General features: G+C 39.5%; 1 protein-coding gene across 1 annotated transcript in view; it reads left to right on the forward strand.

Moving 5' to 3' along the window:
* Positions 1-12726, forward strand: part of PLD5 (phospholipase D family member 5) — a 491541-nt gene extending 478815 nt beyond the window's left edge. The window contains exons 8-10 of the mRNA XM_033851914.2: positions 194-362; positions 3672-3786; positions 10950-12726. Coding sequence (XP_033707805.2) covers positions 194-362; positions 3672-3786; positions 10950-11197 — 532 coding nt within the window. The 3' untranslated portion in view covers positions 11198-12726. The remainder of the gene's footprint in view (positions 1-193; positions 363-3671; positions 3787-10949) is intronic.
* Positions 12727-15200: the final 2474 nt, after the last annotated feature.

Raw genomic sequence — 15200 nt, forward strand, 5'->3', positions numbered from 1 at the left:
ACCAGTAAAGCACCATTTCTCAATGTCCTAACCCAGGAGACTAGCATTTTTTCAACATATCCTACAAGGTTATTTATATTACAGAAAAAAGTAATGATCAAGTTAACATCAGTGTTCTCTATAGTCTAGAAAATTTATTTCCCCAAACTAACTAATCTTCTTTATTTTATCTGTATGGATATTATTTCTACAGGACTTACTGGCCAGACTTGGATGGGAAAATTAGAGAAGCATTAGTTTTGCGAAGCGTTAAAGTTCGACTCCTTATCAGCTTCTGGAAGGAAACTGACCCCCTCACATTTAACTTTATTTCATCTCTTAAAGCTATTTGCACTGAAATAGCCAACTGCAGTTTGAAAGTTGTAAGTATTATATTGACTGAGTTATTAAATTAAAAGTTTATTTCCTTCATACATCTGTGAAAGCTGTAAGCGCACACATACACATGAACTTCCAGTCAGAACCAGGACAACAATCTTTGATAGTGAAAAATACCTCAAAAGGTAGGTTAACTAATTTTTCGAAACAACCGTATCCCCCCCAAAAAGGAGACTAGAACCCAAGTTTCCTGGTGCCAGCATAACCCTCTTTATATACACTTTCAGTTGCATCCTGTCCATTTTGTTTGAACTTCCTCCTTCACCTACTATTCTTATTTGTGAGACTGTGACCAACAGAGCATTGGAACATGCACCAGCACAGACTCCCCCAGCCCTAAAGCACCCCCAGCCTGGGTTTCTGTACTTGTTCCAGGTCCCTTGGGCTGCACCCTAATCCGTGTCTGCATACGTTGAGGGAGGCAAGGTTGAGGATTCGTACTACCCTAGACGTGCAAACTCTCTAGCTCGCCTTTGAATCTCCTCTGGTCCTCACATGGAACATCCTCTTCCTCCCCTCAGGTCCCTTGTACATGTGCTTTCCTCTCCTACAACAGTTTCCTCCATGCATTACCTGACTAAAGCCCACTAATCCTTTAGGTCTCAGCTTCCCCCAACCTCCGCTGCTGTCATTCAACAAATGTACACTGAGACCTGACTCTGCTCTGTGCCAGGCTCTCTTCTAGGTGATAAAATTGTGCTCCATGAAACATTCAGGGACCCAGGATGACAGGGGCTCCACTGTCAACTTTGACACATGGCTTCCAAGATGACCTTGAGCCTCAATATCCCAAGGCCAATCAGAAGAAGAGAGAGTGGAGGAGTGCACAAGAGGCATTTATGAGTTAGGCCTAGAGGTGGTAAATATCCCTGTAGCCTTCATTCTCTGGAAGACAGTCCCTCTGTGCTCAGCAAGGGCCCAGATGTCAAAGCACCAGAATACAGAAAGTAAAAAGACGTGTTTAATACAAGCAGAGGCAGAGAGGAGAATATCTGGGGCCTGTGACACATGATGCATTTGCTCCTATCTCTTCTCTTAACTTCCCCTCAGAACAACTCAGTGGTCTCCACCCACCCACTGTTTCCTGACCCCACAGCACACCTGCTACTAAGGCACTGTCAGTTGAAATCTGTGTCATGAAATATTAAGGGCTCTCATTGAAGACTTACAAGAAATTACAAGGAAAGTAGAATCCATCATTTTAACCTCTACAGTATTTACTCAGCTTCATTTTTTCAAACACTCATGGTCACATTACTGGAACAAACCAAACATTAATAGTTCACTGTTGGACATTTTATAAAACAGAGACTCCAATCTTCATTTAAGCCAGGCCATGCATTTCTAAGCATCAAGATAAGCCTTGAGGAGAAGGAAGCTTATGGCCTCGACATCTAGACCACAGATGGATGAAAAGCTTTTCCAAGAAGAGTGGGAGTTGGAATCTTGCATATAGTGTGTCTTCAGGAGCCTGGGAGCACTGATAAAGCAGATAGCCTGGTAATCTCTGTCCTTAGAGGAATAGGCACCTTCCCCCTGGCTTTGCGGGTTTGTATCCATGAGGAGGCTCGTGGAAAGAGACTGCACTCACCAAGTTTTCCTAGTTAACTGAGGTTTTTAAAAAATAAATTAACAAGTCACTTTTGAAATATCTTTGCTGTCACCTGCAGCACGTTAGGCGTCTAATAGTATTTCAGTGAATACAATGTGATTTCTGCTGTTGTCTTAGTCTCCCAGAAAAGGCTCTTTTCCCTCTTTAGGGTCATCTTCAACTTTCTAGAGGAAATGGGTTCTCAGTAAAGCCTCAAGCTGTGATGCCATCATTGACTTAAATTAGGATGTATAATTTATTCTTTTTCAAATTTGTCTTGATTCTGCAATAATATGTTCCTCAAAAGGAAATAGCAAGTGTGTAGACAGGTATGGTGATAGAGTGTTCAAGCGAGATGACTGCTGGCTGTTATCAGTATTCGTGTGACCTCACAAGTATAAAACCACAACTTAAGAGCATTCACAGGTTATTAAGTCCACTTGAAGAGTCCACAAAGGCTCTATGTGAACCCATCAAACTTGACACAGATTTTGCAGAAGATAGGAACTGAGGAAATAAGGTGATCCAGTCTGCATTGCCTATAATCATGGAAATATGGCAATGGGAGAACATTCCTCTGGGATGTACAATAGACAGTTCTTAGGTGGTAGATTTTGGCCTATGTACCATTGATCTCAAGGGTTCTACAAAAAAAAAAAAAAATCAGAATAGAATTTTCAGTGCTGGAAGAGACCTTAGTGATCACTTGGTTTATCACTCCTTTCTCAACCTGGAGGGGAGGGAAAAACCAACTCTCATTTCCCCAAACCAAATTTGAACACTTACAGTTTTAAAACTGTAAATGATATCTCCATTTCGAGGTATCATCCTATTTTTCTCACTGTCTCTTCTTTCCTTCAATCACACATGATTCTACAGATGTAAGACATTCTGGAAATATTCCATGCAGTTTTGAAAATTTTCCACGTTTTTCAATGTGGAGGAGACCTGAGGTCTTCACCTTTGATGGTGTCTTCCTGTGAACTCAGTCACAGTTTAAGCCTCATCTGAGCACTTGCCAATTTCAGCAGATTCCTGAAGCCACTCCTGATGTCACCTACCTCTCTTAGCTCCCCCATCCCCATTCCAGGTGAACTGGAATGCTGCTTTTTGGATCACATTAAAGTTGAAATTCAGGATTTATGGTTTGAAGTTGTGATATTTTTTGAGTTGCTTATTAAAAGAGCTTGTAGACCTAGGTGTTTAGATGGAAATATTTGTTCTTTTGGCAAAATCTTTTTTTGACATTTGCAAATCCCCAATTAATTCAGCTAGTCATTGACATGGGCCTGCTGCTTCTTATAATATATGCCACATGTGAGAATTCAGTTCATTGGCATGCTTGACAGAAAGCACCCTGAGGCATACTTAAAATGCCAGCACACTCTGATGAATAAGACGAAAGAATTAGACAACTTCTGGCCCTTTCCCCATTAAAAGAATGAATTTTATGTTCATTTTATAGTTTAAAAGTGTTAATTATAGACCTAGGTGAGCATGATAATTTTCTCTCTTGTTGCCTATATGGATTTGAGAACAAAAATAGCTTCATCTATATGAAGTAACAAGATTGTGGTTTTAATAACTCAATATGAGGTCTATTGTTGATACTTGAATGAGAAACCCTTTTGTGTTTGAACAAAACCAAAAATGTTCTCTATATTCACCTGCTTTATTTATTTATTTGTTTATTGTCTTACAGAAATTTTTTGATCTGGAAAGAGAGAACGCTTGTGTTACAAAAGAACAAAAGAATCACACCTTCCCTAGATTAAATCGCAACAAGTACATGGTGACGGATGGCGCAGCTTATATTGGTAGGTGTCAGGGCTGTAAGGCTCCTTAGGGGATCATGCAGGTTAGTGGTGATCTAGCTGTACTCTTCTGTACCCCATGGTGAGGAAGCTCCTGCCAGTGAGTGGGAGACCTTGAGGTCAGGAAACAGGAGGGTGAGGGCAAAGAGCTCCTTAACAGAGCGTCTCATCTGTGGCTTGGTTCATATGCTAGGAGACCATATGTGATGTCTTTTTGTAAATGTTTTGCAGAAATTCCATGGTCCATTTGTCTCATTTTATAGGTGAGGAGTTGGATGGCTCATGAAAGGCCAGTCCTGGCACTTAAATGAACCCAGTGCTCATTTCCTACCCACTGTACCACAGCCAGCCTGTCATGAGTAATGGGGAGGCAGACATCATTGAAATTCGACGCCCAAACAAACACTACCTGTGCAATAATCCTACCTCTGCCATTTTAAAAATATCTAACTTTGGGCAATTTACTTAAGCTCTCTAAAAACCTCAGTTCTCTCATATGTAAAATGGAGTTAATAATAGTTTCTACTTCATAGGGTAAAGTTTAATTGGGATACTATGTACAAAGCACCTTGCACAATGAAAGCTCCTAACACATAGATAATACTAGATTCATGTTAGCTATTATTATTAAGGCAATAAAGCTCCAGATACAGAAACAATATGTATTGGTATATTTCTTACTAACGGATTAAATCTATTCTACTTTCCCATGGTGTGCATGAGTAACCAGAGTTACCAGAGTAACCCCTTTACTAGTACTGTCACAGGCAGAGTGGAAGTTATTATCTATAAAATGAAAGTGCATAGATCACAAAACAGCAGGATGGTTATTCCACTGTACAAATGAAGTAGCAATCTCAAAGCAGAAAAGAAAAATGTGTCTGGGATGAAGGAATATGGAATCTGCATTATTTTCTCCAAATTCAGTGAGTAAAAAAATATGCCATTTTAACTTTGTAAAGCACCTTATCTTATTTGATTCTCTTAGCAACATTGTCAATAGGGAAGGCAGCTTTAATCACCTGCAATTTAGAAGTAAGGAAATTGGGCCATATGAAATGAATTAAACACTTACTACCTCCTCTCTCAGCATGGAGATGTTCTGTTTCTTCCCATTTCGAATAGTTGTGTGTCTTATTAGTAGAATAATAAGAATAATAGAATAGAGTATTGAAATTTTTAAAAATGTGTATCATTCCAGTTCTAGAATATGACAATATTATTTTATTCATGTTGTCCCTCTCAGTGACCCAAGAGGTGGCATTTAGATTTTCTCATGTTCATCAATGCATGGAGAACAGAATGAAATGAGCTTCTTTTTAAACAAGTGGCAAAAGCAAACTCGAAGTTGTTTAGTCAAAAATGGGAACTTTTGCTTCAATATTGGGAAAAATAGGGGTGGATTAAGTTTTGGGCACAGTGGGATTTAAGGACTCAAATCTGAATATTCTACCTGCAGGGTTTACTTAAAGTAAGTTGTTAGGTGCACGTTCAGCAGTGATATGTGCTTATATCCAAATGTTCTTTATAATGAATTAAGTAAGTGTATTGGAGTCAGACAAACCTTTTTTTGATTTCAAGCACTGAAACTTACAAGCTGGAAGATAGTAAAGTCACACAATCTCTCTGAGCCTCTGAGGAGCCTCTGTTTCCTTATCTTTAAAATAGGGATAACAGCACCCATCCTTTGGTGGTGGTATAAGGATTAAATGAGATAATATATGAGAAGCTCCCAACACTGTCACTGATCTCTCTGCCAGATTCCTACTAAATATTGATTCCTGACTCTCTCCCTTCTTCTTTCCCTGTAATGCATTTTTTAAAATAGACTTTTGTTTAAAAAACAGTTTTAAGTTCACAGCAGAACTGCAGAAGGCACAGGGATTTCCTATATACCCACCAACCCCACATGTGCACAGCCTCCCGCATTACCAACATCCTTCACCAGAGTGGTACATTTCTCACAACTGATGAACTTACATTGACACATGATTATCACCCAATATCCATTGTTTACATTAGGGTTCTCTCTTTGTGTTGTACATTCTGTGGATTTGGGCAAATGTATGAAGACATGTATCTGCTATTGTAGTATCACATAGAGTAGTTTCACTGCCCTAAAAATCCTCTGTGCTCCATCTATTTATCCCTCCCCCTACCCTGGCAACCACTGATTTCTTTTTTAACTAACTCCGCAGTGTTGTCTTTTTCAAAATATATGGTTGGAATTATATAGTGTGTAGACTTTTACGATTGGCTTCTTTCACTTAGTAATATGCATTTAAGGTTCCTCCATGTCTTTTCATGGCTCGATAGCTCATTTCTTTTTAGTGCTTAATAATATTCCATTGTCTGGAATATTATTTATTGATTCACACTTTATCCATTCATCTATTGAAGGGCACCTTGGTTGCTCCAAGTTTTGACAATTATGAATAAAGCTGCTATAAACATCCATGTGCATATTTTTGTGTGGACATAAGTTTTCAGCTCCACTGGGTAAATACCATGGAGCATGATTACTGAATCATATGGTAAGAGCAAGTTTAGTTTTATGAGAGACTGCAAAATTGTCTGCCAAAGTGGACGTACCATTTTGCATTCCCACCAACAATGAGTGAGAGTTCCTGTTGCTCCACATCCTCATCAACCTTTGGTATTGTCAGTTCTGAATTTTGGCCATTCTAATAGCTGTGTATGACACACATCTCATTGTTTCAGTTTTCATTTCCCTTTGACATATGATGTGGAGCATCTTTTCATATGTGTATTTGCCATCTATCTTCTTAGGTGAGGTGTCTATTAAGGGCTTTTTAAACAGATTTTTAATTTTCTTACTGTTCATTTTTAAGAGTCCTTTGTATATTGTGGATAACAGACTTTTATCAGATATGTCTTTTGCAAATATTTTCTCCCAGCCTGTGGTTTATCTTTGCATTCTCTTTCATAGAGCAGAAATTTTTAATTTTAATGAAGTCCAACTTATCAATTATTTCTTTCATGGATCATGCCTTTGGTGTTGTATCTAAAAAGTTATCACCAAAACCAAGGTCAGCCAGGTTTTCTCCTATGTTATCTTCTAGGAGTTTTGTAGTTGTGCATTTTACATTTGGGTATGATCACATTTTGAGTTACATTTTGTGAAGGGTGTAAGGTCTGTGTCTAGATTCTTTTTCTTTTGCATGTAGATGCCTGGTTCTTCTAGCATTGCTTGTTGAAAGGACTGTCTTTGCTCCATTGTATCGCTTTTGCTCCTTTGTCATGATCAGTTGACTATATTTATGTGGGTCTATTTCTGGGTTCTTTATTATAATACATTTTTAAATGAGTACATTTTACACATAGCATTTTAGCAAAACATTAGTTCCCTAGAGTGAAGCATAGTTCTAATATAAAAACACTTAAAGAGCATAAAGAGGGAAAATTCATTGATAATTTAAATAATTATCAGCATATTCTGGAAATCTCTTAAGAAGTCACTCAGATACCTGTTGAGAATGCTGAATAAAGAAAAATCCACACTAGACCTTGCATGGAAATATAGTTCCATTAAATGTTCACAAGACTTACAGAAGAATCCTCAGACAGTATCATCTCTCTAATTTTGATCTGAGTACATTTGAGTCAAGCTTGGCAAAGTTGTCTGAAAGGTGGTTTGGTTATTTATATATTATATCCAGTGAGTTCACCTACACCCTCACAGGGTGTTCCTGAGGGTAGCACTACAGCTCTTCTGCCATCTGGGGCCTAAATGTACACTCTAGAAGCTGAAATGGCAGTCTCAAAAAGAGCTGGGTAAAACTGCTTCCCAATTGAAAAATGACTGAAGCATATACATGATTTTGAGGCTTAGCCCAGCCATCAGGAAATAAAGGTAGGAAAACAATCACTCTGGTGTAGGAATGCCCTGTAGTCCTGTGAAAGATGCCTAGGGCTATGATTCCTGAGAACAGACTAATTGAAACTTTTGAGGATCAATAAAGATGGAGGATCTTGGCTCCATCCATTGTATCAAAGGAAAGAAGCTGAATTTCATAGAATGAGACTTCATAATCTTGTCACTTCTCCCCCATCATCATTCCCTCTCTCCATGCTTCCCCCAAAAGATATGTGTTTCCTTCAGAGAGTGAGGTCTGCAAATGAATGGAGCAGAGATCTCAGTGTGGCCTGATGCTCCAGCCCTGGGGACTGATGACGTCTAGGGTGAAGAGCACATTTAGCACAAAGCGAGTACACCAGTGTGGGCTTCGGAGTCAGACCTGGCTTTGAACTTCAACTGTGGGACTTTTTCACTTCCACCTTGGACAAATTACTTAACCTTTCTGAGCCTTAATTTCCTCATCAATACAGTGAAGTTAATATTGTCACCTCATAGGATTGCAGTGAATATTGAAGGAGATAATGTTATGATAGCTCATAAAAAATTACTGCCCTTGGTCTAATGCCTTGCACTTAATCATAAGATGAGATTTTAGTGTCTTATCAAGAAGTCCTTGAAAAGTGTGCTGTCTTCTGTTTATGGAATGAATAGAAGGTGCCGCCTACCAGCAGTTTCCAGAATAACTCTCAACCTACAGTAGCTACAAATCCTCTGTTTAGAGGTTCAAGCTGGTGTTCACCTGGCACTGAGAATTTGCACAAAGCCGGAGCCTCTGAGCATGGCCACGTGTCTGAGAGCACATGGTTGGGAACACAGCAACAGCAAAAGGAGTCTCTGTGCAGAGACTCTAACACAGTATTACAAACCACTTAGCAAGCAGTTTGCTAATTTATAGCAATAAAATTCAGTCAAAACTATGTCTATCATGAAGTCATTGACAGCATCATTGTAGTGTTTGTGTGGGTTGGGGTGAGATATAAAGAGAGAGAGAGGAGTTCCTTCTCTATGCTGATAATATTTGACTTAGAGAAATAAACTTAAGGAGTAAAATGAGGGGCAAGGGAACCACCTTCCAATATTCCAGGCAGTGCCATATGGAAAAGGGAGTTGATATGTGCGGGGGGGGGCTCCAGTGAGTAGAGGAGGGCCAAAGAATGAGAGCTATAAAGGAACAGATATTAGCTTTCCCTACAGATGTCCCTTCTCCCAGCAGCTTCTCCCACAGGTGACTGCAGGGCCTTGGGTCGAGGATGCCCAGGGACCATGATCTCAGTATCTTTCAGCAAATATTCCTGCAGGATGCCTGAGGAGCCACTGAGGGAATGGAAAATCAAGCTCTATGCTTAAAAGCCTTCGGTTCCCTTATGGAACCAGCTCTGAACCAAAGAGGATGGTGGTAATTTATTAGATAATTTTGTCAGTCTTGACATGGGTAAATTTTTATTAGAATGATTCTTCATTTATAGTATTGGAGATAGTTCATGGAGTCTACAGACCTGGGTTGACCATTGATTAACGACGTGAAGCTGGGCAAATTTATTCACCTTTTTGAGCCTCACAGCCCTCTTCTGTCAAGTGAGCATAAATCCTACCAACCATATGAGATAATGTACGCAAATAGAAAGCATAGTGCTTTGCTCATATTAGGCACTGACTAACTGATAGTTCCTCTGCCCTCTACATTCCTTATGTCCCGACCTCATTCCTGACTCTTCCCCTTCACACTCTAAGATCCTCATCAGATCTTTTTTGTGCATAAATATGTTATATTCCCTATGGAATTAGTTTCCTAATTGATAGGTTTCTGTGCCTTTCTTATTATTCAGTGAAATGCTCTCTTCCTGACACATCTAGTCAGAATTAGAAATTGCTTTCTCCTGCCCTCATGGCATAGTATACATACATCTCTTGTACCATCTCATATGCCTTGTATTATACTTTTTGTGTTTTCCTCCCGGACTCCTCGAAGGCAGAGACTGTGATTTTAAGTTTTATATCATGGCCCCTAATACAGTACCTGGTAGACATTGTATACTCAGTAAATATGCATAAATGAAGACAAAGAAAAGCAAAGAAATAAATGGTGCTATACCCTCCTGAGAGTACCTTTGCTCTCCTACTGGAACTCTCTCCCCATTGGATACCAAAGACAAGAGATTCATCTGGGAGTTTTGGGTAGTCTGGTCCTTTTATCTACTCCCACTTTGAAAATGGACTACATGCAAGTCGCATAGACATGATTATCCCTTTCTGGGGTGGATCCCAGCCTTACTACCTATTATTGGTCCCCCAAAATTAGTATGTTGAAGTCCTAACCCCAGTACCTCAGAATTTGACCTTATTTGGAGACAGGGTCTTTACAGGGGAAATCAAGTTAAGGTGAGGTCATTAGGCTGGTTTCTCATCCAGTTTGGTTGCTGTCCTTATAAAAAGGGGAAATTTGGACATAGAGATGTGTGTAGAGGGGAGATGATGTGAAGAGACACAAGGAGGAGATGGCCATCTACAAGCCAAGGAGAGAGGTCTGGCACAGATCCTGTTTTCACAGCCCTCAGAAGGAACCAGTCTGCCAACATCTTGATCTTAGACTTTTAGCCTCCAGAACTGTGAGACAATACATTTCTGTTGTTTAAGCTCCCAGTCTGTTGTGCTTTGTGATGGCAGACCTAGCAAACTAATATAGCACCTATACCAGCAGTCACTCTGGGGAGGCTGCTGTCACAGCAACTGCCCTGATTCCTAGGCTGAGAAGCCTGATCCTGGAACTGGGAATGACTTACCACCCAAGCAAGGAGTGTTTTGTGTGTTTAGTTAAAAACTGGTTCTCCTTCTCTGGCTTCAGCTTTTTCTTTGATGTGAAAGCTTCTGAGCATTATAATTAGAATCTCTCATTTGTACGTATGGATTACATGTTGTCTCTTTGAGAAGGTAGTAATTGTTCACAGGATTTTTAAGTGTATTCCTATATATTTTAAATGTTGCTGTATTTAGTGTGCCTTGTGAATGTCAATAAGAAATAACATTTACCAAAAAAGAACATCAGATTTCCTGTTTTGAGTTTCAAGTTGAGCAAAGCTGAAGAAAATGCCAAAATAATATGCAAATATTAATATGCCATATGTAAGCCTTCTTGGATTTCTTTTTATGAGCTGTCAACACAATTCAGTCTCCCTGTCACTATTCCCGGGTATTTTTTTTTAATAGAATCTGCTCTATATTTCTTTAAATGGAGAATATTCCCTGGTGGATCTTAACTCTTTACCATCATTTCCTTTGTCTTTTGCAGGAAATTTTGACTGGGTAGGGAATGATTTTACCCAGAATGCTGGCACAGGCCTTGTTATCAACCAAGCAGATGTGAGAAACAACACAAGCATCATTAAGCAACTTAAGGATGTATTTGAAAGGGACTGGTACTCGCCCTATGCCAGAACCTTGCAGCCCACCAAGCAGCCGAACTGCTCAAGCCTCTTCAAACTCAGACCTTCCTCAAATAAAACTGTCACCTACAACGCAAGTGGAAAGGACCCCTAGAGTGTATAGTCTGAATGAACAAACTTACAAGACACCTTATATTTCACATTTATACAAAAAAGACCTGAGGAGAGAAAAATAATTTAATATGTCTTTTTTAGGGAAAAAGCACACAAAAAATATTCTCTGAATGACATGTAATATCTTATCTAACAATATCTTAGCTGCGTGTACACTAAATTTAAGACTTTTGTATTTGTTACTTCTGACAGGGAATGTCATTTTGGCTTGAAAGTTAGTTTTTACGTTTGCATACAAATTTTAAGACTTTGATGCCTCTTCCTTTCTAGTTTTAGAACTTTTTCTGCTGACCACCTGGTCAGTTCTTAGGAAGCTTAGCATGTGGTAAGCTCTTTTATACCATTCTGAGAACTACTGACTTAGAGAGGAGAGTGAGGATTTTGCCCTGGAGAAGAGACTGATTGAATCAAATATTTTTCCTTGAAAACCATTTCCAAGACCTATATAGTCATGTAAGCATGAACAATTTACATCTCATGCCCATCTTCAACACAGTTGAAAAATACCCTTTTTGCCTCCTTCTGCATTTTTTCCAATACCATAGCTTTTATTTTCTATCACTTTCTCTTCTCACAAAATATTATATAGCATCCCTATATTCACCTAAACATTAGCTCCAAGTGCGATTGTATCTTTTATATGTATGAATTGTTCAGAATGGATGCAAAATGTAAAGAGCAGTCTTTAATTTTCACTTTCAACTGCATTTTCCCTACCAAATTGATATTTTAAAACCACAGCCAACAATGTGTATCCTTTCTCTCAAACTCAGAAAAATTATGTAGCCACCTGCTAATATCCAGCAAGCTATTAAGTCTGCATTATAAGAATAAAGTAGTTTTTCACATTTTTGTTTAGTTTATGGTGTTTATAAGTGGATTTTAATTTCTTTAGAATCCTTATGCAGTTAAGAGTATGCCAGCAAGCATTTATAGAGCTATTTAATATACCTTCTGCTATTTAATATACCAAATGCTTTTCAGAGAAATGCAATTTAAATACTGTGCTTAACATATTTTACTAAGAAACAAAAATATTGGATTATTGTTCTATGATGTCCTTGTGTGTTGTTGTTTTATATCTATACAATATATAACCCTATATTAATGGAGACTTGCTACACTAGAGAGAGGCGTGGCCTCTGCAGAACCCAGAGCAGGTGCCCTTCAGGACGTCTAGTCGTAATGTTGCTCCTGACTCTCCCTGGCCTGGGAACAGAGTCCTGTACTTCTTGGCCTCAGGTTTCTACTGGTAATGTAGGGACAGTAATAATCACCTACCTCGAAAGATGTTGTCACAGTAGAAAATATTTATAACTTGTTTTGAAATCAAAAGAACCTATATAAATGCTAAACATTATGAAGCATAATCTTTTTCTTGAAATAATGTTTGTGGTATCCTGATATAATCAATAACAGGTTCACCCAGAGAACTCACAAGGGAAAACAAATCCACAGCTTCCAGCTGCAAATATGGGTGAATAGAGCAACGCAAAAGCCCTGCTGGAGATCTGGATTGTCATCATTTTGATGGAACATTTTGTCGGGTCACTTTGGCATAAATAACATCAAAACAAAACTAGACCGTTTGCTTGGTGTTCTTCTTTAAGACTGGCATATACATGTGTTTTTAGAGCAAGAAAAAGCAATCTCAAATTTTTTTATATCTAGAGACTTGATTTCTAATATGCCAGAAAGAGTGATGTAGGAACCCACAAGTCTTGTCCAGTGGGTTTACTTGTTGGAAAATGGCTATTGTTGGTCATCTAGTGATACCATAACTTCCTTTCTTGTTGTTTCCAAGTGTTGCTTTACTGGATATCTAACCAGGCTGTGAAGAGAGTTGGACGAGAGATGTATTTTTTTTTAAATTTTGTTTATTTATTTTTATTTTTGGCTGTGTTGGGTCTTCGTTTCTGTGCGTGGGCTTTCTCTAGTTGTGGCGAGTGGGGGCCACTCTTCATCGCGGTGCACGGGCCTCTCACTGTCGCTGCCTCTCTTGTTGTGGAGCACAAGCTCCAGACGCGCAGGCTCAGCAGTTGTGGCTCACGGGCCCAGTTGCTCCGCGGCATGTGGTATCCTCCCAGACCAGGGCTCGAACCCGTGTCCCCTGCATTGGCAGGCAGATTCTCAGCCACTGCGCCACCAGGGAAGACCCAAGAGACGTATTTTTAAGAGTAACATGTTTTTATGAATGACTAAGGGATTCTTAATGAAATTCTGCATCAGTAATGGCCGGCCCATAAGACTCTAAATATTTACCATATGCCCATCCTTGTTTGAGTAGGAAGTTATCCTGTCAGTCATCTCAGTAAAGGTAGTTTTAATGATGATTAAAAAGAGAAAGTAAGCAAAAGAGTTGACATGGAGACAAACAAACGTAATAATTTCACTCCTGGGCAAGGAAAAGCAACTGGGCTGAATTTGAAAAGGACATCTAAAGATTGGAGAGTCAGTTGCTTCCTTGTTCATTCCCAAGTTGCCTCCAGTATTTGTCATAGTCATGGGACAAGCACAGGCTTGGCATAATGGCACCCCTTCACTGTTGCTATCTTTTGCATATGACAGGAGAAGAGAATTTTGTCCTTTATGAAATGACCATTATTGCCTTTTCCCTCTGAGCCCCATCAAAAAGGTAGCTCCAGGAACTGTGTCCAGGATTTTCTGCCATGCACCACCAGCAGCAGAACCCTAACTGGCCAAGCAGGCCACCTCCTCAGGGTGGTCCAGTCAGCAGCAACCAGGCCCCTGTTTCCAGGAAGCAAAGTTAACCTTCAGTGGCAGCCAGGAAAACAGCCCCTGTTCAGAAAGTGTCATAAAAATGGGTTCATGTCTCCCAAGAGAAAATTTACTTCTGCAGAACTTTCTCATTGAGTGCTTTGTCTACCCCTCTATAAGTATTCTTCCTCTCTTTTATACTTTGTGCCTGTGCTAAATAGACTACCAACTTCCATCTTCCCCCACCAACAAACAACCCCGGAATTATTTCCCAAGAGGAAAAGAAAGCAAAACAAAAGCACTTTAATTCAAGACTATCTATCTGATAGATATCCATGTCAGAAATTATGACTACTAACATCCATTTTTTTCTCCATAAACATTCCAGGAATTATTTCCCAAGGGGGAAACAAGGGAAGCAGGCACAATTTGAGACCATATTTTAGGTTTCTGTGCTGCTAGCATTAACCTAGTGCCTTTTTGGTTCTCAAGCATTGATTTAAAATAGTGATTCACTATATTAGAATACTTCTGTTTACTGTGGATCCAGTAGACCTTCTGATGGACCTTCCGGTTGAAAACTTGCATATGAGTGTCAATAGGTTCTATGCAGCCTGCCGTCCTCCCAAACCACACAACTTTGATCACTCCCAAATCAAATCGTTGACACACACTGTCAAATATCAATACTGTTGACCTCCACTGCACTGCCACTGGCCACTAGTATATCCGATAATTGAATCACAGCTTATCAAACCACTGGAGAGGAAGTGGAACATTCTGGGTTCTATCCATGCTCTATAAATGCCACACTTTGAGTACCTGAAAATGATAGAAACAAGGCACACTGAAAATGTCCCTACTGTCTCTAAAGCACTTTGTAAAGAGATGCTTCATGGACTTCCAAAGTCTGGTGGAACAGAATAAATCTAACATCTTTAAAAAGTCAAAGCGCACTAAGTAAATGAAAGGGCTGTGGGAAAGCTTTGCGTCTGTGTAGCTCTGGGCACCACTTTTCCCATTTGGACTGTGTTTGTGCTGCTGTTTGTCTCTTTGTCTCATTTCTGATTGGGTTCTTGGTGAGATGGGTCTGATCATAGTTTTGTTTGATCTTACCCCTTGAAAACTGTGTTTTCTTACTGCAGTTACTGGTTTGTTAAAAGTGCCTTGCTGAACCTGGAACTGACAGAAGCTCATTTTCCGCCAGCCTACGGCTATCCTCAAGTGACTTTGATTCATTCTGAGTTTTGTTTGTTTTTAGAAAC

This window comes from Tursiops truncatus, chromosome 1 (genome assembly GCF_011762595.2).
Source record: "Tursiops truncatus isolate mTurTru1 chromosome 1, mTurTru1.mat.Y, whole genome shotgun sequence".
Lineage (NCBI taxonomy): Eukaryota > Metazoa > Chordata > Mammalia > Artiodactyla > Delphinidae > Tursiops > Tursiops truncatus.